We start from the raw sequence: 24,422 nt of genomic DNA, 5'->3' as shown, positions 1-24,422 counted from the left end.
GTATAAAAATTACCGTATCAAATAATACAAAGGAAGCTATCTGAGAAGAAAAAAAATGCTATTCGGATATATTCTGTAATCACCCATTTATTTTATATAATAATTTTATTGATATTAAATTTTTATTAGCTTTATTGTATAAGTTTGTATTTAAGAATAATTACTTTATCAAAACTTCATCTTATCAACTTAAAAAAATTCGTTCACATATTTCTAAACTTCTAGAAAAAAAAATTAACAATTCAACTCAGTATTCGGGCAATGTGATTTTATTACCATGATTTAATCACCATTTCCAAATTATATAGGGTAGAATATTCTTTTAGCTTTTCTGCATGTAGCTACTCCCTAAACAAAAAATCATTAAAGCTTTCTTCCAGTGGCTTTTTAGTCCTTTTCATTTTTATCACATTAAAATTACTTAATTATAAAAAAATATACTAAATTATTTTCTAGGGCCGTTCCGTTTTTTTCATCATGGTTTTTTAGTTAATATTAAATTAACTCAAGTATATAATTGCAGTTTATTTTCACAAAATTATTGTTTAATAAACGATGTAATGATATTTAAAATCATAAACAATGCACAATGAAAGAAGTATTAAAAATAAATGCTAGAACTGCAACATAGAAAAAGGACAATTTATTGTAGGTTACAATAATTATTTTTTTATATTAAATTAATTTTACATTGAGTTTGATATTTTGTTTCATTAACTTTATATATAGCTTTAATTATATTAAAAATAAATTTCAACTCTATATACCCAATTTTAAATTCTAATAAATTTTCAACGTTTTTTTTTTTTGGAAAACAGCGTCTTTATCTTAACTTCTAGATAATTTTTTAACAACGCATGCATATTAAATTTTTCAGTTCATAGTTAATTTTTTCTATGAAAAAGTAACGTTAACAATGCCTTTTTAAAAAAAAAAATTGAAGAAAAATGCGCCATCCCACGTAAATGCACAAAAAATCAAACCAGCAAAAATAGATATAAATTAGTTGACTAAAATCGAGTGCAGTAGAAAAAAAACATGCAACACTTTAATTTTCACATGTATCTCTGAAAAAAAATTAAATGCTCAAAATTCTCTCTGTACAAGGCATCTCCCAACGCTGCCCCACCCAACTCCATCCTCAACGTCTCTTCCTCCTCCTCCTTCCCAGACACACAGTATAAGCAAAGCTCAAAAAAAAATGGCTCTCAAGCTGAACGTGGTAGCCATGCCGTCCCACAATCTCAAGTCTGCCAAAGTATTTGCAGCCTCCACCATGCAGTGCTCCCCTACTAGGTGAGTTCCTATCTACTCTCTTCTTCTTCTTCCTCCTTATTTTCCTTTATCTGATCCTTTTATTTTTCTTCCTTCAACTCTCTGATTATACTAAACTTGTCAGTTTTCTCAACAAAAACGAAACTTCATCTATCTGGGGTGTTATTTAAGGCTAAATGTCCGTGATATATATCTGGATAAATCATCCTGATCCACTCCTACTATATTTGTTGACCACTACAAATATTAATGTAATGGCCTTCCAAATTAAATGGGTCAACCTTTGTTTTGGTTATATTGTTTCATTTCTTGAATTGCTTTTTCTTCCAAAGTTAATTATATGTAGCCAGCAAAGAACATGATCTATAATCACCATAGGCGGAGAAATGTAGAAGGCTGAGATAGCCTAGGTAGAAAAATAAGTTAATGTTTAAAATTTTAATTTATACATGATAAATGCAATGCAGTAATTAATAAGTTTTTTTAAAAAAAAATTAGTGCTCTAATGGGTTTAAATTAATTTTTTTAAATGTATTCTCATGACAACTCCGATTTAGCATTAATAAGTTTTTTTAAAAAAATTTAGTGCTCTAATGGGTTTAAATTAATTTTTTTAAATGTATTCTCATGACAACTCCGATTTAGCATTAATATTCCCATCTAATATTATTTAAAATTGTAAAATAATTCTTAGTAAATAACCAAAATGCATAACTCAGTAAAAACCTAGTTAAGATATTGAATTTTTTTATTAAGTTTTTATATAAATAATCTATCTTTTATCCAATAAATTAATAAGAATATCTTACAAAAAAATAAAATAAAAATATATTCTTTCCTTTTATATTTAGTATTTTAAAAAATATAAATTTATTTTGGATTTCACAATACACGGACTAAAAAATTTTAATTGGTATATATTATGGTATTAAAAGAACGATGTTATTAAAGATATTAATCTTGATTTAGTTAAAATTTAAAAAATGAATCAGTTTCCTCGTGATATCTATTAACTAAATATTGTTAATATATTTATTAAAAATTAATTATTTTATACAGTAATTTACAAGATTTTATAATAAATTCTCTTATAAAATATAAAAGATAAATATTAATTAGAAAGATAAAATTATTATTAACAAGTAACCTAAATAAGATACTAGTGAAATCCTCATTAAGAAAATTGAATATTTTTCATTAAGTTTAGATATATGAATAGTCTATCTTTTATTAGGTAAAAAAAATATTATCTTCTTGAAAAAAATAGAGAACTACTATTTGTGAAATTGAAAATTGATTTAATTATATGCTAGATTTGATTTTCTCCTTGCATGTGTGTAATTTATTTACACATAATATGAGATTGACACACCATATATAAATGCTTCATATAAAAAGACTACAAGTTATTTATATCAATAACAAAAACTAGTGACAGTTTACTAACATTATTATTGTTATGATATATTTAACTCAATAATAAATTTTTAGCATGAATAATTAAATTTTAGATTCAGTGATGGGATAATGAAACGTCTTGTACTTAACTATGCTTTAAAATCTAAGAACAACTTTAAATCATTTAAAATTGATGCTATTTGCAAGCTTGCTAAAAAAATTTATCATGAAAATTTTAATGAATAAAAAATGTATTATTTGAGATCTCAGATAAAACATTATTATATTAATATGATATATCATAAGAACTTTTAAAATCTCCTTACCATTTCTGAATTAAGTCGATGATTAGTTAAAATAAATAAATCATAGCACCATTATTTGATTGGCAAATTGATTCATCTTGTTTTGACTTTATTTGTTTTTATTGGCACTATAAAAAGAGTATTTTAAGCAATAAAACATGTTAAAAATTTGTTTTGTAATAAAATAAAAGATGAGTTTTTGATATATTTTATAATAATTTACATTAAATGAGAGCTTGCTAAAAATATTAATTCGGATTAGATCATTAATGAATTTCATTCCATAAAATATGTAAAGGTGCAATTTTGATAATGTAATTTATTTTTATTTTTTTAATTTTATATATTTTAATTTTGAATTAAAACTTTATTATTACCTTGAAAAATTTATATATATATATATATATAAATTAATAATTAATCTCATAAAATAATTTATATATATCTTTTTGACAGCTTAGGATAAGAAAAATTTCTAGCTGCGTCCTTGATAGTCACATAACCCTTAACATTAGAGAAGAAGATTAATTCTTGAAGTCGAGACTCGAGACCGACCCTGGTCCTTAGGGAATAATTGCTACTCAACCACCTTCTAACTCGAAGGGCGCTAGCAATTATATATTTTTTAAAAAAAATTAGAGAGACTGGCTCAACTGATCAACTGCATGCCTGTGAGTTGGGAGCTGGGACACCTTAAAAACCCAGTTGCAGACTGCTGTTTATGGATTTTTAATGCAGTGGCCCTTGCCACCCAAAAACACCACAGACATTTAGATAATAATGTCGGTACAGTTGGCTTGTTGCATGCATGGTTCCAGCTTGTAGAGTACTGATATTGATACTGTAAGGCCAGGGTCTATTAATATCACACTCCAGTACTGAGGTCTTTGGTTTTAAAATTTTAGTCGACACAGACTGAGTAAATGATGCCACAGCTTCCTCTTTAAAGAAACAAGAACCTGTTTTGCCAACTGCATGCAAACACTCATTTCAGGTATCTGATGTTGAATATGTAAAAACTTTGCAAGTTGCCGGAAAGGGAATGCTAGATTATTTTTTTCAACGTACATAGAGGGAGGGCTTATCTTTTTTAAAGAAAGTGCTTCGAAATCAAAACAATTAAAGATTTGGTTTGGATACGCTTTCAAGGTGTTTATTACTGAGTAAATGATGCCACAGCTTCCTCTTTAAAGAAACAAGAACCTGTTTTGCCAACTGCATGCAAACACTCATTTCAGGTATCTGATGTTGAATATGTAAAAACTTTGCAAGTTGCCGGAAAGGGAATGCTAGATTATTTTTTTCAACGTACATAGAGGGAGAGCTTATATTTTTAAAGAAAGTGCTTGGAAATCAAAACAATTAAAGATTTGGTTTGGATACGCTTTCAAGGTGTTTATTTGTCTATGTAGAGACAACATATCTAAGGATAAAACTAACCCCCTCATATCATGAAGAAATAATAAAAAAATATGTTTGTTTTTTTTTTTTTTTTTGTGTGTGTGTCTAGTAAGTTTATATAGGCTTGAAATATTTATGAATGTTAATAAAATAATTATAATTTGAATTAAATTGAATAATTTTTTTTGGTATTTTTTTTTTTGTGTAGTAGTAGATTTATATAATCTTGAAATATTATAACTGTTAACATTATGACTTTTAATAAAACAATTATATTTTGAATTAAATTAAATATTTATTATTCAATTTTATCTAAATATCCATAAAAATATCCATAAATATCAAAATTAATTACAAAAATTAAATATATATATATATATATCAAAACTAATTACAAAAAAAAGATAATATTTAATCTCACTAACACATTAAGATTCATGTGTTCAAGTACCGAGTGTCATTTTAAAAAAGCTTATTCATTATAATTTCTATTTAATTTACTATATATGTCCATTATACATTAACTTAACATTAATGCATCAAACGAATCCCTTTTTATTTTATTCAATTAGATCGACCGAATATATATTAATTTGTCAATAATCTTAAGCATCTAGATAGGAAATTAATTGTTAAATAATATTCCTATATATATATATATATATATATATATATATATCAATTTGATTTGATTTATTTATTTATTATTATTTTAGTTTATTATGTTTCTTGAATATATTATCCTGGATTTTACGTTTAGAATATACAACATACTTGTAAGACATCACATATTTAAAATTTAATTTGTAAGAAAAAAAACTAGTAAAAAGATGTAAGTGTAAACAGAAGGCTAAATATAAAAACAAGATTTTATCAGTAAAAGAATATTTTAAAAAAATGATTTATCTATGATATTTATAGTAAAAGAAATAAAAACTTCTTTTAATTTTTTCAGGAAAATCAAAAATTAAAAAACATTCTTTTAAATTATGAATATTAAGAATTTCTTTTTAATTAAAAATACATGAAAATATGAAAATTTTCTTTAAGATTCTTAGTCAAAATATAAATAAATAAAAATTTAAAATTATTCTTTCTTTTAACTGAAAATAATAGTTTTAATTTTGTTTAATGAGTTAAAGCAATCTATCTGTTTAAGCCTCAATAGTTAGACCATGGCTGTCTGTTTGACAGGCTCAAGATTGTAACTGAAGCACAAAAAAATTGAAGCTGTTCATCTATAATTTGTGTCCAGCTGCAAATTAAACATTATCCAGATTATATTTTATGATCGTATGATGTATACTAGCATTCTAGCAAAGGAAAGCAAAGGCAAAAACGACACATTCTAAGTCTATTTTATTCACTGGTTTTAGAGGGTCGGAGAGTACACAGAGGGACTCCTATCGGCCTGCCAAAGAAGTCCATTTTCAAGTGACGCATTCCATGCCACCAGAAAAGATTGAGATATTCAAGTCTATGGAGAGTTGGGCTACGAAGAACATCTTAACGCATCTAAAGCCTGTTGAGAAATCGTGGCAACCGCAAGATTTCCTGCCACAAGCTGACTCCGAAGGATTCTATGAACAAGTGAAGGAATTGAGGGAAAGATCAAAAGAACTTCCTGATGACTACTTTGTTGCTTTGGTGGGAGATATGATCACAGAAGAAGCACTTCCAACGTACCAGACAACACTTAACACGCTGGATGGAGTCAGGGACGAGACTGGTGCATCACTATCTCCTTGGGCAGTTTGGAATAGAGGATGGACTGCTGAAGAGAACAGGCATGGTGACCTTCTCAACAAGTATCTTTACCTATCTGGACGAGTGGACATGAGACAGATTGAGAAGACAATCCAGTATTTGATAGGGTGTGGAATGGTAACGTTGTCCATTGATTTAAATATCCTTGTTTTTTTCCATGCTAGTTGTCATCAAGGACACTGGAACGTGCATGTGCACAACTAGTATTCAATAATTGAATCTCTTCTTTTTGTCTGTGTTTCTTATAGGATTTCAAATTTGAGAACAACCCGTACAACTGCTTCATTTACACATCATTCCAAGAGAGGGCAACATTCATCTCTCATGGCAACACAGCTAGACTAGCCAAGAGATATGGGGATGCGAAGCTAGCACAAATATGCGGCACCATTGCTGCAGATGAAAAGCGCCATGAAATTGCATACACCATGATTGCGGAGAAGTTGTTTGAGATTGACCCAGATACTACTATTCTGGCCTTAGCCGACATGATGAGGAAAAAAATCGCTATGCCAGCCCTCTTGATGTACGATGGTCAGGATGATAACCTTTTCGAGAACTTCTCAGCTGTTGCCCAGAATCTTGGGGTCTATACTGCCAAGGACTATGCCGATAATTTAGAATTTTTGGTGGGAAGATGGAATGTAGCGGGATTGACAGGTTTGTCTAGTGAAGGACGCAGGGCTCAAGATTTTGTGTGTAGATTGCCTTCAAAGATTAGAAGGTTACAAGAGAGAGCTCAAGAAAGGGCAAAGCAAGCATCAACCATTCCTTTTAGCTGGATTCATGGTAGAGAAGTCAGAGTTTGAGTTCAGTGCCGTGTGTGGGGAATGGTAGCTTCCACCTATCAGTCGTCAAAGAGTGCTCATCTTCAGTATAGTTTGCAGTCTATCTATGATATATGTATAAAGTGTCCTCTCAAGTGACATCACGTAATTACAGATACTCTCATGTTTCCTTTTAGATCTCGATCGATTAAATAACGCCTTTTTTCAATCCTGACTTAAATATGAATTTTAAATAATTTCCTAGTTGAATTGTATTTTAATTAATTAATACAAATCTGAACTTTAAATAGTTTTTTTATTAGATCATTAATTAATTTTTTATAATCTCTTGTATATCAATTTATAGAGGTTTGAGGAATATAGTGATAGTGATAATAACATATTCTAATAATAGTTTTCTATGGTAATTGTATTATTGATTCTCGATAAAAATAATGAAAGTATTTTTCACAAAACATTTGCATCCAGAGTTCCATTAATCGTACTCTTCACGTTATTAGCTATAATTTCTTTAGCCGTAATAAGATATTTATTAATTGAACTGTAATTAATCAACTACAACGTTATAAAAATTTTATAACCGCTGGGTTAAAGATTCAATTTTTTATAGTTCACGAGACAAAAGTATTTAATTTTATAGTTTTGTAATTATAAGGACACGATTGTATTTGCGAGGCTTAAAGTAAATAGTATTGGCTGTAACAAGGGGCTAGCCAGGTTTCATGTACATGCACTTTTGTTGAATAATATTAAAATTTATTTGTTTTTTATTTTAAAAAATTATTTTTTTATATATTTTCATATATGTTGATATTAAAAATAAATTTTAAAAACTAAAAAATATTATTTTTATATATTTTTAAATAAAAAATACTTTAAAAATACAATCATTATTATATTTTCAAACACGTACCACCGTCGAGTACAAAGCAGAGGCATAGGGTTGTGGATTGGAAAACCAGACCGGACATGAAAAATATGAAGCAACCGGGCCCCTTCTGGACTAGACTCATTTTATTGCATACAGGCCCACTAGCAACTATGGACTTTGCGCTCGATCCATCAGAAAGAACGGAAAACATGTTCACGCCGTTTACTGATCAAACTTTTCCCGCCTGTCCAACACAGCACAATATGTACAAGGATTTGTTTTCTTAGCTGCCGAGGAAAAAATTATAATATAAAACAAGTTGACAACAAGAGGACGTGGCAATTTCTACCGAAGAAAAAATTCACCGTTATAGTGTAATTGCCATTTGATCTCTCGTGAAAAAAAAAAAAAAATCAATGTGCCATTAGTTATTCTGCGGTTGTCCGCAGACAACTTCGTCTCTTTGGTTTTTTTTTTTAAAGTAATAAAATTACTAAAATACTTTTTTAAAAAAAAATTAGCAAGATGTTATGCTAATGTATTTTAGTCTTAAATAACATTAAAAACAAAAAAGTTATAAATTGTCACCTAGGAATTATTTCATAAGTTATAAATTGTCATCTTGGAATTATTTCATCTTTTCTTATGTTCTTTTTTATTATATTTATGTTAACTTAGATACAATTTAATATTTCATTAAATATAAAATATCAATAAAAAATAAATTATGCATGCATGGCAAATGCCAACATATCATATGCTTCAACACTTTTAGGTGGTTGGTGCAATAATTTTTAAAGGTAAACAAAAAGTTTTTTGAAATATAGTTAAATTTGTTTTGGTAATTTTTCCTTTGAATGATAGCGCTAGTGGTGTTATGATCCCAGGTTTAGTGTTGATTAATTTTTTTTCTTTCTGTACCTAGATTTTTACATATTATAATCGGTTATTATTTATTTAATTGTTATTTATTTTATTTTTAATTAAATTTATTTTTTAATTATATCCATCTATATTTAATTTCATTTTACTTTTATTCCATGTTGATCCTTGGTCATTTGATATCTATTCATTCTCAGTAATTTTTTTAGATATAATTATTCTTTTTATTATTTTTATCTTTTAGCATTAAAAATTGTTTTTATGTTGTTTATTATATTATTTAATATTTAATTAACCAAGAATTATATTTTTGATTTTTTCAAATATGATACTTCTGACTAATGGAAGAGACTCCAAAATAAATTAAAATAATAAGTGTTTAAATATTAATATATTAAAATATGTTGAAAACTCCGTCGAAATATCCTCAAGATACCCTAGAGACCAAACTCTTACATTTTTTTAATAATCTCGCTAGGCATTGTGGTCTCGCTCTCCACATCTTCTCTCCATTCTCTGCAAAACTCCATCTCACCTCACATGATTATACAAGTCACCCTAAACCTCGCCCCCTTATGTTTCAGATCTGCATTCGATTAATTTCATCTTAAAGTCAAATGAAAAAAAAGAACCCAATCCTTTGTTTTTTCCACTTGCTTTTCCTATGACCATCAATTTCGAAGGCCGTGTTTCTTGAAACCATAGCCGGGCTCGTGCCATTAAGAAATATCTGCACCCCTATCCCGATCCGTCACCAAGCCCCATGCTGTTCGATGGTAGAGTTGCTGGAAAAAGTAGCTTGTAATTTAATAGAAAGTATATGATGATGGTTGACAAAAAGACAAAGCCATTGAATTCTCTGCCACGAAGAAAATTTCAGCCATGCATGAGCTGTCGATGTTTTGGTCAAATACCTCGCCATCAGGCCATCGATTGTATCGAACTGTGCTGTTTTATATATCTTTAAAAAATCAAGTATGAGTTGATAAATTACAGCCATTCATTAGCTCTTAGCAGACCTCACGAAGTCAGTTGATGAATTACAGCCATTCATGTATTTTTTGTATATTTTTATCATGAATCTATGATATACGATGCATCAGTAATAAATACACTACCATGTACTGGTATAAGCTCCTTCAGCATATAATAAATGCCTCGTTTCGTTTATATTTGAAATGGCCTGGTACATGTGAGATTATAGCAGTGGAAAGTGAAGCTCGGTGCTCATGAACTTTCATTGAGCTCGTGTTTTCAGAAGGGAGAAGAGAAAAAAAAATTATAGTGGCGTCGACCAGGAGGATCTTCGCTCTTGTGGTACTTAGATCTTGTGAGGAATGGCATTGCTTTTTGTCTCTTGCTGGCCCTGTGTTTTTCATGAATGGAATTACTTGCTTTTCATGGACGGGCATGCATGAGTATTTGAAATTTCGAAACTTAATAAGAAATTGAACCCAACATCTCTCCATATTCTGTAAATAAGTTCCACAGCTTCTTGTGATTCATTCACTTGACTCCCGCCTCGGATGTTTTGTCTATAAGAAACTCAACCCAACATGAAATTTCTTTCTTTCTTGTGGGTGTGGATACCAAACGACGAATTTTGACAGAATAAATTAAACAAAAAAAGCCTCCACTTGATATTAATTAATATTAAGATAGTATGGAAATTTTGATTGATTTACTTAGAGATCAAGAATAAAAAATTTATTAATAGCTCAATTAATTAGATTTTAAATTTATTTTTAAAAAATAAATTAATAGTTTAAATCTCATAAATATTAGGATGATTATATGCTTATATATTACATAATTATTAATTTTAAAATTTTAAAATTTAATTAAGATACATATATGCGTATATTCAAATTTATAAAATTAATTAAGATACATATATGCGTATATTTACATTAATAATAAAAACTAAATAAAGGATTGGTTGTACCATATATTCATTCTCGGTTTTATTTATGTTCAAATATCTAAGCTTGTTGGGTGTTCAGGTAAAAGGGATAACAACAAAAAAGAAGAAGTGGAAACCGATCCAATATCTTCGGAATACCTGTTATGCATCAAACAAATTATACGCATATAAATAATAATAAAACATAGCAAGGAAATGAGATTATGTATATTGAATAAAAAACAAAATAAAAAATATTGTTGTTATCTATAAAATATAGATTATAAGATTCAAATGTTATTAATATTCTAACATTATATTAAATAACTAATTTAATTTAATAATTTAAATTTTTTAATAAAATCTTGAAAAAAAATATAATTTATATTATTTTTTTAATACATGATTAACAAAGCTATTAAATGAAAACTTGTAAAAACTCTAGACGCCACAGATGGAGAGATAATCCACGCCAAATTAAATATTATATGAAAAGAAATCTTTACAAATCAAGTGTAATAATTTTTTTTAAAAAAAAATATGAAACTCCACACACGTCGCATGAAATAAATAGCTCTGGTTTAAGGATATTTGAGAATACCAAGTCCAGTGAATGAATAGTACTAGACTTGTAAATATCCAACTTGTACTTTTATTTTTTTTAATTTAATATGTCCTTTTCTTATATATATATATATATAATGAAAAACTTTTTAAAGGAGTAACATTCTTTTTTTTAATATACAATTTTTTATGAAAAACATATTTTCTGGTGCATCTCTAGTTTTTTTATGATTAAATCACGTTATAATTACAAGATTAGAACTTGATGTAGCCTTGGGAAATGACAGCGAGCAGGTTTCTTCCGTTCATATTGGCATTTTCCGGCGGGTCCTGCTATGGCAACTCAAGCACGAACTCTCTCGCCACGTGTTGATAACCAAAACAAACAATGAAGGTTGTCATCGTCAAAGCCTGCGAAGCAACGACATAGGAGGCGTGGGAGGTGTCAACGGCGGGGACGACCTTGAGCAAGCTGTTAGAGATCACGCCAAGGGATACATGCGTGCAGTCTTTTTTTTATTAAAAACTATTTTTTAATTGAAATTATATATACAATTATTTAAAAATATTAATTGGATATTTTAAAAAACAAAAAAAAATCTGAAATATATTCAAAATACAAATTATAACACTAAACAAACAAATACTTTAAAATTACAAAAATTTCCACATTTGAATTTCCTTCTCGTTCTAAACCCCTCACCGTAAACACATGAAAAATAATATATGTTTATGATAATTAGATGATATATATGAGAGTATAGTAATAATTATTTTTTAAAAATTATTTTTATATCAATACTTTAAAATCATTAAAAAATAAAAAATTAAAAAATTAACCTTTTTAAAAAGAACACTTTAAAATTATTAAAAAATAAAAAATTTATCTTTTTAAAAAACAAAAATAAACAAACGTTTATAAAAGATAGGTGAATAGGTGAAAAGGAGAATTTGAATAAAAAAAATATATTTTCAAAAAATAAAAAATAACTAGATACAAATAAACAAACGTTTATAAAAGATAGGTGAACAAGGAGAATTTGAATAGAAAAAATATATTTTCGAAAAATAAAAAATAACTAGATACAGGAAGATTACATCAATCTATGAACTATTAAATTACGACGTCGATTTACTATCAGCTTTATTAATTACAGTGATTAAGTGATATTAAACTCTCTCTTTTTCATCCACCATGAAAAAAAAAAAAAAACACTCTTCATCCTTCACTTAACGTCTATCCCCGCTCATCGTTTCTATTTTCCAACAAACAAAACCCTGAGTTTATGCTAAACACGTCTATTTTGATCGTTAATTAATTAAAATTATTAACATACGATTCCTGTCGCGCCAATTCTCGTGTACCAAAATCAAATCTATTTTCGATCAAGTTTTTTCACTTCTATACTGAGTATTTTCACAGGAAAAATCATTTCCCTTAACCTTTATATCAAATTTGAAGATGATGGTGTCAAATTTATATCTATTTATCAATTAAAATAGGTCTTCAAAACTAATATTTTTTTATTATTTAAATTTTTTTTTCACTTTCAAATAAATTAAAATATATTTTAAAAAAAAATTCACTTTCAAATAAATTAAAATATATTTTTAAAAATTTTTGAAATTTTTTTGGAGATTAATATATCAAAAAGATAAAAAATATTAAAAAATAATTATTTAAAAAAAATAAATTTGGATGAAAAACAAGTTGAGCAATGGGCACTAAAACACATTAAAGTGTGTTTATTTGTGTGTTTTAAAAGTATTTTTAAAAATTATTAATTTCTTTGAATTAATATATTTATGATTTTGGATAATTTTGATGGCAAAAATAAAATTTTAAAATAAAAAATAAATATTATTTTGATAACAAAAAATACTTAAAAAAACCCGCTATCATGAATCTCATATACTACCTAAATAATTAAAATCAAAATTGTATCAAGAGATATAAACGCATGGTGTGTGTACGTGTATAAGAGCGAGCCCCCCTTCTTCTTTTTATTCTCTCAATTTCATGACAAGTGATCTTCTACGCATCACAAAATACAATTCAAATTTATTTATAATTTACTTTTCAAGTCCCAAGAAACAGGGTAACATCTTGTCACCTTGTAGAAGATTAAAGATCTATAATTCGGAAAGCATTTATTTATTTCTAGTTTAAACAATAAAGTATGAATTAAAATGATATTTGTGACGTGTAAGCAAGCATCCTCGATAATTTCACAACACCCTGGTTTTGTCTCCTGTCGGGCTAACTAACAATTTGTAATCTCCAAGAAGGAAAAGGGAATGGCAAACAAGTAAAATAGGTAAAGAAAGCGGTCCTTTTCAAATCCGTTTCTTTTTTATGCCGCGTCTCTCTCCCACCCTTCTCATTTTGCGCTCTCCACCCTCTCTCGGTGCTCGCTTTCCCCTAGCTCTCCCTCTCCGCGTTTACGTTGAAAAAAAATCAAGAAGCTTGCATAAACAAAAACAAGAGAGCGGAGAAACCAAAACCACCACAACTCTCTCTCTTCTTTTCATTTCTTCTCTGGGTGTTTCGGAAGCGAAAGAGAGAAAATGGCTTTGAGGCTGAACCAAATAACCTTCCCATCAATCCACAACCTTCCTTCTCAATCTCGCTCTATGAGATCTCCTCATAGAGTTCTCATGGCCTCTACATTGAATTCCATTTCCACCAAGTGAGCCCCTCTCCCCCTCATCTCTCTCATTTTCTTCTATTAAACGAATCATGGGTTTTTTTAATTTTTTCCCTTTGCCGATGTGAATGGGTATGATTGGAAATGACCGTTTTTTTTTTTTGATCTGGGCTGTCTTTAGTTCGTGCTAAACGAGCTTAATTTGTCATTTCCCTGTCACCTCTTCATCTTTAATTTGAACTGGACAGGTCTCATGAGTTGATTGATCAAAGATTGATTTTTATTTTTATTATTATTATAAATGGGCCTGACACTGTTAAAATTTCATTTTAGATCCCTGTGATTTCATTAATATTTTTGGATCCTATACATTACTGTATCTTGTAAAATGGGCTCGTTTTGTGCTTTGTGTACAGTTGTTTGAACTTGATTTCGTATCCGCAGTTAATTTATGTATGCCTCCTTTTGATTTATTCAAGTCGGTGGATTCGTTCATTTCTTATAAATAATAACCAATCATGTTGCTATAAATCAATCTTTTGCATTTCTGTTTGATCAAAACATGGTTCTTGAAATTTATTTGCCGAATTCCTCGTAACATTTTTTTAGCTGATTTTTGCTTTTCATTTTATGAGGTTGGTTGATTATGTTGTTAACATAGTCTTTTCCATTTCTTGAATGCATGCATCAGCATGGAGCTCTGATTTTATTATAGGATGCTTTTATGAGGTGGTATGAATCTAAGTTTACTTCACAGTACTCTTTTTTCTTTCCTTTTTTTTTTAAAAAAAAAATGCTTGCAGTGATTCTCATAATTTATAAAACTGTTTTTAAATCTAGAGGCACGGAATTGTTTATTCAAGATCAGCTTAAAAAAAAAATGCTTGCAGTGATTCTCATAATTTATAAAATTGTTTTTAAAGCTAGAGGCACGGAATTGTTTGTTCAAGATCAGCTAGACATGTAAGAAGAGAAATATTGGTTTATTTCTGGGACTTAAAAAAGAAGAAAATTCTGACATCATGTACGGTTAATATCATTTTCACAATTATATAATGTAGCATACGGTAATATTCTAAAGGGATTTTTTTTGTGTGCCGTATGAGCTGCATGTGGGGGCGTACATTCTATTTTATTTTGCCCTTTCGTCGAGAGTTAGGTCTGATTTTGTGAGGTAACTTATTCCTTCGAACTAGGCCGGTTGGTTGACTGGTTTCAGTGCCTGTATAGTCTTATATGTCCTTGTTTTCTTCCTATTTGGTTGTAATAGCTTGCTGTCCCCCCACCCCCCCAATACACCAGTTGTGTTTTGTAATCGTGTTTTATAAATAGTTTATATGTACTGAGATTGATGTATGCCAGTCTGATTTCTCATGATTTGCTTTGCCTTCTTTGATGGGAATGAGTAACTCTATGCTTGGCTTAACCTGTTTTCGGATTTTATGCTGCATCTTTTATAGTGGATGCTTTGATTTAGTTGGATTAATTATGTTATGAACAAATAGCTCTTATTTGTTAGTACGCAAATTCCATATCTTTTCATACAACATGATCTGGAGATCGGAATTCAGGGTATAGCTTATCTCATGTAATATCTAGGGGGTGAGCATTCAGTCTTCCCATTTCGTCATTGGTTGGTTAATGTCTAATCCAAACCAAAATCTCAGTTCTTTAATCATAAAAATTGAACTAACCATATCAAACCAAAATATAGATGGAACTACCAAGAAAGGCAAACAAAAATACAATGCTTTGGTTTTTTAATTTATTTTGTAATTATATAGTCTGTATTGTAAGAAAATATTTAAAATATGATATGGTTTTTTTAGTTTATCAGTTTCTGTGGAAACAAATGTTGAAATAATTGAATAAATGCTTCTAATGGATTTGATTTTTCAGTTTCCACCATATTCTGCATACAATTTGCAAAAAATGCTTTTTTTAATCCTTTGTTTTCTGCATTGGTTTATTTTGTGCGAAGGATTTTATTTCTAAAGATTGTTAATGCTCTTGACATGGAATTTGTATCTTTTTTCTCGTTTACCTTTTTTCTTTGATTGAATATGGCTGTATGCATTTTGTGTTTGGGCTATACTTCCACGGATTTGGGTGGTTGGATTTTTTTACTTTAATTGTCTCTCAATATTGTGGTAGTTGGTCGAGTTTGGTTTTGTTTCTTCTGTGTATACCTTTTTCCTTAAATGAAAAAAACAAGCCACTCCCTTCCTCCGTCCCTTTGCTACATTGCCAGCTAAAAATTCCCTGCCGAACAACCCAAAAACCCACTGCTCTGCACTGTTTAACTTGCTGCTGCACCTACACAAAACCCCACACTATTTCAGCTATATAAATTTTCAGTTTCATTTAATATTCATTCGCTCCCCTCTCCCACCCCCATTATATGCATGTGTTCCAATGGGCTGTTCTATGGTCTTTCATGTATGAATATTCATAGTTTTCCTCGTATGCATGTGTTCCAATGGGCTGTTCTATGTGAGATGCTCTATGGTCTTTCATGTATGAATATTCACAGTTTTCCTCAAGTTTTCATTTTCTGGGAGATATTTCTTTCGAAAATATTTAATAATCTTGACTTATCTTAAAGAGAATATTTGTCACTTATCAATGTATTAGAAACAATTGCTTGTGTACCTATATTTTAAAGGTGGTGCGCTGGGCATCATTAGTTGTCAAGCATGCCCTATACTGCAATGTGCAATTAAGGCTATATTTGTTTCATGTAAGATATGCTTTGGTAAACATTTTTCACATTTTTCCATGTTTGGCTCACCTAGGAAAACATGGTAAATGGAAATATTTGCAGCCAAAGGAAATACTTTCTGTGTACATGCACCATGTCAAAATTTACACCCTAACCCAATTCTTATGCAATCAAGTGCGGGATGACCCTCAGGACACAAAAATTGGATACTTGTTACTACGCCAAATTTTTCATGCTATCTACAGATTAGAAATGGCTGGATTGATCTCACGATATCTGTGTAGCATTACAGAGGACAGTTAATCTTGTCCACAATTTTAGTTTTTGTAACTTTATTTTTTACTGATTGTAGAGAGGTTCAGAATCTAAAGAAGAAGCCTAATTGTCCTCCACAAGAGGTACATGTTCAAGTGACCCATTCCATGCCTCCGCAAAAGCTGGAGATTTTCAAATCCATGGAAAATTGGGCAGAGGAGAACCTCTTAGTGCTCCTAAAACCTGTTGAGAGTTGTTGGCAGCCACAAGATTTCCTTCCAGAACCCGAGTCAGATGGATTTTATGAGCAAGTTAAGGAATTGAGGGAAAGAGCAAGGGAACTCCCTGATGACTATTTTGTTGTGCTGGTTGGAGATATGATTACTGAGGAAGCCCTCCCAACTTACCAGACAATGCTTAACACCCTTGATGGTGGTATTAGGGATGAGACTGGTGCAAGCCTTACTCCTTGGGCAATTTGGACAAGGGCATGGACAGCTGAAGAAAATAGACATGGTGACCTTCTCAACAAGTATCTTTACCTCTCTGGAAGAGTAGACATGAAGCATATTGAGAAAACAATTCAGTATCTTATTGGGTCAGGAATGGTGAGATCCCTTATTTATTTATCTTGCACTGTGAATTGTGCAAACTTGTGAATGGTGAGATCCCTTATTTATTTTTCCAGCACTGTGAATTGTGCAAACTTGTGACAGTTTGCACGCCCACACACAACCATAGCCAATCACCACGTGGATTTTATTTTGACAAATTCACTTGCATTGTGAACCCAAACTTACTTCCTCCTTTTCATTCGAAAAGAGGAGGGTGAGGGCATCATAAAATCTTCATAGTTTGTGTCAATTTTCTGTCGTTCAAATAGCTGAGAGTTTTTACATGGCAACTGGATCATATTATTGTTTTCCATATTGCCCAGTTACTGGAAATAATCCATACACAACTGCAGTTTTAATGATAATAAGAATTTGTTTGGTTGTCTAGACTCTTTAAATTGAGTTTGGTTACTGTTTCTGGTGCAGATGCCTGGATTACTCATTGTTTTTGGATTTATTTGTTTTAGCTGGTATGAATATCAAATTAAATGGCATTTAGGTTAGATCTTACAACACTTTGATGAAAAAAACTTCCGTTTGCCTTTGCATAGATGTCTCGGCTTGGATAGGTAGTCATATGCGCCTGTTCAGTATGGATGAGCAGTGGCTATTTTTGTGGAATGACAGTGATTAGATTGATTAAATCTCCTGCCAGGATCCCCAGCATTTCTAAATACCAATTTCTTAAAGGATATGATGATCTGCATTGCTAGTACCTTGATCTAGGGTTTACCTTCCGAAATATGTCATTTTGTCTTTTAACGCAGTACTTTAAGAAAATGTATTATTTTGCTTTTCAGGATCCTAAAACAGAAAACAACCCCTACCTTGGTTTCATTTACACTTCATTTCAAGAGCGTGCTACATTCATCTCACATGGGAACACAGCTAGACTAGCGAAGGAGCATGGGGATATGAAACTGGCACAGATATGTGGCATCATTGCCGCTGATGAGAAACGCCACGAAACTGCTTACACCAAGATTGTGGAGAAGCTCTTTGAGATTGATCCAGATGCCACCATCTTGGCGTTAGCTGACATGATGAGGAAAAAGATCTCAATGCCAGCTCACTTGATGTTTGATGGTGAGGATGATAACCTTTTTGAGAATTACTCAGCTGTTGCCCAGCGGATCGGGGTCTACACTGCCAAGGACTACGCAGATATTCTGGAATTTCTTGTAGGGCGATGGAAAGTAGAGAAGCTGACCGGGCTTTCTGGTGAGGGACGTAAAGCACAGGATTTTGTATGTGGATTGCCTCCAAGAATTAGAAGGCTGGAGGAGAGAGCTCAGGGTAGGGTCAAGCAAGCATCCTCCGCGCCATTCAGCTGGGTTTTTGGTAGAGAATTGAAGCTCTGAGCTCATAGAACTACTCTCTGCTACCCACCATCTCATCTCATTGATTTAAGACTAATACACGGCAAGTGCCTCTCAGGTTTAGCTCTGTTTTGATGGACTCTGGTGTGGAGTGATAAGTTGGTACTGATGCTGCACGGTGAAAGCATTGTAGATACATGTTTTCTTGCATCGGTTAACAGTAGTTTCCTGTTATCGAGGGTAAGCTACATATATATATATATATATAGGAACTGTTGGCAAAATCTTTGGCTTAAATATGAACATCTCTTTTTATCATTCTTGCTCATGTTTTGGGTGTTTTCATCTTTTTATCTATAGAATCTTGAGTGCAAGCTTTTAGTGTGATTTTTTTAATCCCATGATGGATCAAGGTAGCTTTTTGGGTATTTTCATTCTTGCTCGTGATTCAAAAGAGGCCTTGCTCGTGTTTTGCCCCCAGAAGCTTATCTGGGAATTCCAAACATGGATAAATAATTTCTTTAAATAACTCCCGGAAACGCTTGGAAGAACAAAAAACAGTTAATAAAAGAGTTCAGATTTTTATTAGTAAAAGAGTGAAAATTCAGATTTACAGCACCCGTGATAACATCGTTCCATCAACCAGTGGTACAAACAAATGAATTTAAGCACAATCCATTATATGTATATATCCATAAAAAGCCAATTTAAACAATATCCAAAAAGATGATACTTGTATAATTGAATGAACAAATAAAGAATTTTGTGGCAGCAGCACCACGAACATAGTACTTGAACAAACCATCCAGCAAATCCAGACCCAAATTAATTAAACTTGGAATGGCCATGGCCAATCTTTCAAGTCCTCGTCTTGCTGCACCTTAGCACTCCTCCTCATAGCAATATCGCCACCATTATTAGCATCACCTTCCACATAAGCATAGTACTTCAAGAAAAATGCAAGAGTCAGCACGACCCACTCCAAGCAAAAGATCACCACACACAACCCACCAGCAAGCTTCAATATGACCTCACCATCCTCCTCCCTCACATATGACTTCAAGTTCCCTAGGAAATCCCCAGATCTAGTAAAAATCAAAACCGATACTGACCCTTGAAATATGGCTGTCAACACTGTGGCCACCATATGTGCAGCATACCACCTATTAGTCCCGGATGACGCTGCAGCACATCCTGAAACTGCCCCAGCAATGGTGAAGACATGAAGGAGAATGAGAAAGAAGCCACATATTGAAGGTACCAGGCGAAGCGAAAGGGTTAAGAAGATGCAGCTAGAGGCTGCTCCAAGTAGAATGTAGTTGCAAAACAAGAAAACCCTGTGAGTGTGGTAATGGGATTGGGACACTGAAGAATTAGTGCTGCCTAGAGTGATGCTGGCACCCATTTGTTGATTGTTTTCTGAGAATTGATGAGACCGTTTTGAAGTTTGATGCTTTTTTCCAAGTGGTTTTTGCAAGTGATTCTGGAAGATCTGTTAGAGACTGGTTTGTGTGTAGGCTTGAGAGGGAGTTAATATAGGGAGGGGTTTTCTGGGTGCAACGGTCATATTTGGAAATGTGACCGTTTAGAGGGGAATCAAGGGACCCCACCCCACCCACCCCAGAAAGGATCCGTTTGCTTTTTAATCGCTGTATACACATAGCCCGTGGGATCCTCGGTGGTTTTTGGGAATTCAATATTAACGTTACGACTTTCAAAAAAGGACAAGAACGCTTCCATGGCAGGAAATGAAAAATGATATGCTGTTAACTTTGAGGGATTTTTTTATTTTTTTTAAAGTTTACTAGTTTAATTTTATTAATTTTAGAATTATTATATAATTATTAAATTTTAAATTTTTAAAACTAATTAAGATACACAATGCTGGCTGGACACTATATTAATTAAAAAATAATATTTGTTGTTAAAAAAAAATACACATAATATTTATAGTGTAACTTAGATTAGAAAGCATGTAAACAAGGACATGTTCTGCAGAAAAATTGTAATGTTGGCATATCAAGTTTCAGTTTTTCTTGACGGGGTACATGAATTTTATTTTTTTGTTTTAGTATACCAACTTTTTTTATTTTGCAAGTTAAATGTTTTTATAAGAAACTTTTTTTCATTTTATTTTACAATCAAATGATATTCATTCTATTTTTCTCTTTTGCCGATCAAATATTTTTTTCACATCGTCTTGACATGTTAATATCAAAATAAAAATTTTAAAAAATAAAATAAAAATTATTTTAATATATTTTTAAGTTAACAATAAAAATATTATTTAATATATTTTTAAATAAAAAATATTTTAGAAATAACTTTTATTATATTTTTAGACATAATTAAAGCTTCACGTGAAAAATAAAATGTCAATGCAACCCCGTCTTGAAAACATATGCTAAATAAAGAAATATATATATATATATATATATATATGCATAAATAAATATATAAAAAAAAAAAAAGTGTGCGTGAAGAGATACATTTTGGATATGCAAATTTTTGGACAAGTGCGAGCACACAAAAGAGCTTTATAAATTTGTTTGGAATTGTAGTAATTTTTATGATTGTGGTTTAACAAAATATTTTTAAAAAATATTTTTAATTATGATTGATTTGATAAAATATATATTTGGTTAAAATTATGAATAAAATTGATATTGAATAAAAAATAATTTAAGAGTATTTAGTTAAAATTGTATTTGAAAATAATTTAAAAATAAAATAACTAATGTTAATTTTATGGTTTTTGAGTTAAAATATTGTAGATTGGATTATCAATACAGTCTTCAACTATCTAGTGTGTTTGAGTATAATTTTTTTTTTTTTTATCTATGTTAATAGCTAAAATGAAGGGATTTGAAAAGGAGAATGAGGTAATTGTGAGGTTTCAAGGAGGATTCTAGAGAAATAAAAATGTGTTATTACAGAGCGTGTAAAGAGAGGAAAGTTATGATAGAAGGGGATGAATAAGTTTTACTAGAATTTAACAATTAATCGATGGACTCTTTAACAAAAATATGATTTACGAACAAAAAAAAGTGATGCATGTGTGTTTGAAATGAGTTTAATGAGAAGAATTTTAAGAGATGCGTGTACTAATACAAATAGATCTATAATAGAAAATAGGAGTTATTTTAAAAGGTTTTTTTTTTTTTTGTAACGGTTATTTTTCTCTTGACATTTGTAACGGTCCTAAAATGAAGGGATTTTAAGAACTCTTGAAAAGCTAATGCAAGATGCTTCTTTTAAAACTGGTTTTCTATCTCTCCCTTATAAAATATTTTGATTTTATCATTTATTTATTTATTAGTTTTGAATACTTATAAAATAGCACGTGGCCTCAATATAAATGACTTGCTATTGATGAAAAGAATTTTCATTTTATTTATAATTTTTTCCTTGATTCATTTTTTTTTTCATATTGTCTTGACATGCTAATATCAAAAATAAGTTTTAAAAAATAAAATAAAAATTTTTTTAATATATTTTTAAGTGAAAAATAAAATATTATTAAAAAAAAATTTAGACAAAAAAAATTTAAAAATAATTATTATCATATTTTTAGACACCATTAAAGCTTTATGCAAAAAATCAAACGTTAATACTATATATAGTATGTGTAAAGAGATACATTATGCAAATTTTTTGACAAATGCTATATGAGTTTGTCTACTATTGCAGTAATTTTCGTGATTGGGGTTTAAAAAAATAATTAAAAAAATATTTTTAATTATAATTAATTTGATAAAATATATGTTTGATTAAAATTATGATTGAAATTGATATTAAATAAAAAATAGTTTAAAAGTATTTGGTTAAAATTGTATTTGAAAGTGATTTTAAAAATAAAACGTTTAATATTAATTTTATAGTTTTTGAGTTAAAATATTAGAGATTGAATTGCCTAATATTAATTTTATAATTTTTGGGTTAAAATATTAGAGATTGAATTATTAATATAGCCTTTAACTATCTGTTATGTTTTAGTATAATTTTTATCTATGATGATAGCTAAAATGAAGGGATCTTAAAAGGAAAATGAGATAATTGTGAGGTTTCTAGAAGGATTTTAGAAAGTTAAACATGTGTTATTGCAAAAGAGGGAGGGAGTTATGATGGAAGGGGATAAATGAGTTTTACTAGAATTTGACAATCATCTTGTTATAATTTAATTTTTGAATAAATTATAAAAATTGAATATTATTAAGAATAAGGTCAAGATAATACAAATTTTGAAATTTAAGGATGAAATTATTAAATTTAATAATTATTTAGTTAATAATTAAAGAATTAATAAGTTGAAGACTTTAATTAAAACTTGGGTTAGTTGAATTAATAAAACCATTAAAAAAGTCACGGGTTTAATTAAAGAAAAGCCAGAGCTTAGAGCTCATTCAAAGGAAAATTGCTAGAAAAGTAAAGCCTAAAAACTAAATTGGATAGTTTAAAAATCCAGGACTGTTGTGTAAACGGTGCTATAACTAAGGGTTCAATTAAAATTAATCCAAAAGCACATTAGAAATTGATTATTAGATCCCAATTGTTAAGTTTAAAACGTTTAGGGACCAGAGTGAAAAATAGTCTCAGGGATACAAACTGCGCCGTTTGGAAGCGTTGTTCTTCATCCCTTCCGTTTAGCGCGGAGGCCGCCGATTCAACAGGGAAATCTGCGGCAATTCAATCCGAGGATGGACCACATTTCCTGCCCATTATCCCCACATTGTTGTTTCCAGGGCCAGGAGGTTAATTGCAAGGAGGTTGCACTCTGTTTCTTCTCAAAGAAACAGAGTGAACGTGCCTCACCATCGTGGGGCACGAAGCCATTCTCTGGCTTTATAAAAGCCAGAGAAGGCCATGAAGAGGAAGGGGGGCCTGCAGGAGAGAGAGAGAAGCAAACGAAATAGAAACAGGGGAAGAAAAACTGAGAAAAATTGAAGAAAAAAAGCTGGGGAAGTTGAGAGAAAAAGAGACCCAGAACCAGAGAGAGAGAGAGAGGAAAGGCAGCAGGAACGAAGATAGTGGAGCCACGCCGGGAAACAAGAGAAAACAACCACGCATAGAGAACCAAACCTCCACATCACCACCGACTTCATCTTTCTTCAATAACAGCCTCCGAAAACAGAGGCGACAGAACAAGAAAAACACAAAAATAAAGGAGAAAAACAGAGGAAAACAGGGCATAAAAGGCAGTGCAAAAACAGAGCAAATAAAAAAAAGGCAAAGGGACAGAGAAGAGAAGGAAAGAAAAACAGAGGGGTAACCATTTCGTTCCTGCAGACAAAGAACAACCCAAAAGACAGTGGAGCCACACTGGGAAACAAAAGAAAACAGCCACCGCGCCCTTGTCTTCGGCGCCGTCCTTGGCTACACAGGTAAGTTTCCATTCTCCGCATTCAGTAAAAGTTTCAAATGCAGTGTGAAGGTAATTTAATTACCTTCACACTCCTCATGCACGCGTGAAGACGCGTGCTTCTTCTTCTTTTGCCCAGCCCACATGGGCTAGGCCCGGTCCAAACAATTTTTTGCTGATATGAGCCTAGCCCAACCAAAAAATATAAAAAAACAAAGATTTGTGTATGTATATAAAAAGATATGAATTTATTATTTTTATTCTTTGGTGACGGAGTCAGAATAAAAATATCTATTCAAGTTTATTTTATTGTATTTTATTTAGTTACATAAAAATAAGAAATGTGCATGT

At 30.6% G+C, this 24,422-nt stretch overlaps 3 protein-coding genes and 2 long non-coding RNA genes across 6 annotated transcripts; 3 read left to right on the top strand and 2 right to left on the bottom strand.

Annotated features, from left to right (window-relative positions):
• The first annotated feature begins 1,114 nt into the window (after positions 1-1,114).
• Positions 1,115-7,109, top strand: LOC105118573 (acyl-[acyl-carrier-protein] desaturase 5, chloroplastic-like). The gene is made up of 3 exons (XM_011016547.1): positions 1,115-1,296; positions 5,756-6,263; positions 6,395-7,109. The coding sequence occupies exons 1-3, from the start codon at positions 1,202-1,204 to the stop codon at positions 6,953-6,955; spliced, it is 1,164 nt and encodes a 387-aa protein (XP_011014849.1). The 5' UTR covers positions 1,115-1,201; the 3' UTR covers positions 6,956-7,109.
• Positions 7,110-13,532: 6,423 nt separating this feature from the next.
• Positions 13,533-18,960, top strand: LOC105118557 (acyl-[acyl-carrier-protein] desaturase, chloroplastic-like). Of its 2 annotated transcripts, XM_011016538.1 has the most exons (4): positions 13,533-13,844; positions 16,877-17,387; positions 18,194-18,763; positions 18,800-18,960. In XM_011016538.1, the coding sequence occupies exons 1-3, from the start codon at positions 13,723-13,725 to the stop codon at positions 18,752-18,754; spliced, it is 1,194 nt and encodes a 397-aa protein (XP_011014840.1). In that variant the 5' UTR covers positions 13,533-13,722; the 3' UTR covers positions 18,755-18,763; positions 18,800-18,960. The 2 variants fall into 2 exon arrangements, with proteins under 2 accessions (XP_011014840.1, XP_011014833.1); XM_011016531.1 differs by having other exon boundaries at positions 18,194-18,960.
• On the top strand, positions 14,206-14,774 carry LOC105118543 (uncharacterized). Its single transcript, XR_840970.1, has 2 exons — positions 14,206-14,644; positions 14,732-14,774. It is a non-coding gene; the product is annotated as an uncharacterized LOC105118543 (long non-coding RNA).
• Positions 15,755-16,870, bottom strand: LOC105118550 (uncharacterized). The gene is made up of 2 exons (XR_840974.1): positions 16,274-16,870; positions 15,755-16,209 (listed from the first exon to the last, which is right to left on the bottom strand). It is a non-coding gene; the product is annotated as an uncharacterized LOC105118550 (long non-coding RNA).
• A 313-nt stretch (positions 18,961-19,273) lies between the features above and the next one.
• On the bottom strand, positions 19,274-20,227 carry LOC105118535 (uncharacterized). Its single transcript, XM_011016516.1, has one exon. It carries the CDS (start codon positions 20,115-20,117, stop codon positions 19,542-19,544), a length of 576 nt encoding a protein of 191 aa, XP_011014818.1. The 5' UTR covers positions 20,118-20,227; the 3' UTR covers positions 19,274-19,541.
• Positions 20,228-24,422: the final 4,195 nt, after the last annotated feature.

Source organism: Populus euphratica, unplaced genomic scaffold, assembly GCF_000495115.2.
Source record: "Populus euphratica unplaced genomic scaffold, PopEup_1.0 scaffold5.1, whole genome shotgun sequence".
In the NCBI taxonomy this organism is placed as follows: domain Eukaryota; kingdom Viridiplantae; phylum Streptophyta; class Magnoliopsida; order Malpighiales; family Salicaceae; genus Populus; species Populus euphratica.
The sequence above is the reverse complement of the archived record's forward strand: the minus strand, read 5'-3'. Positions and strand labels throughout refer to the sequence as shown.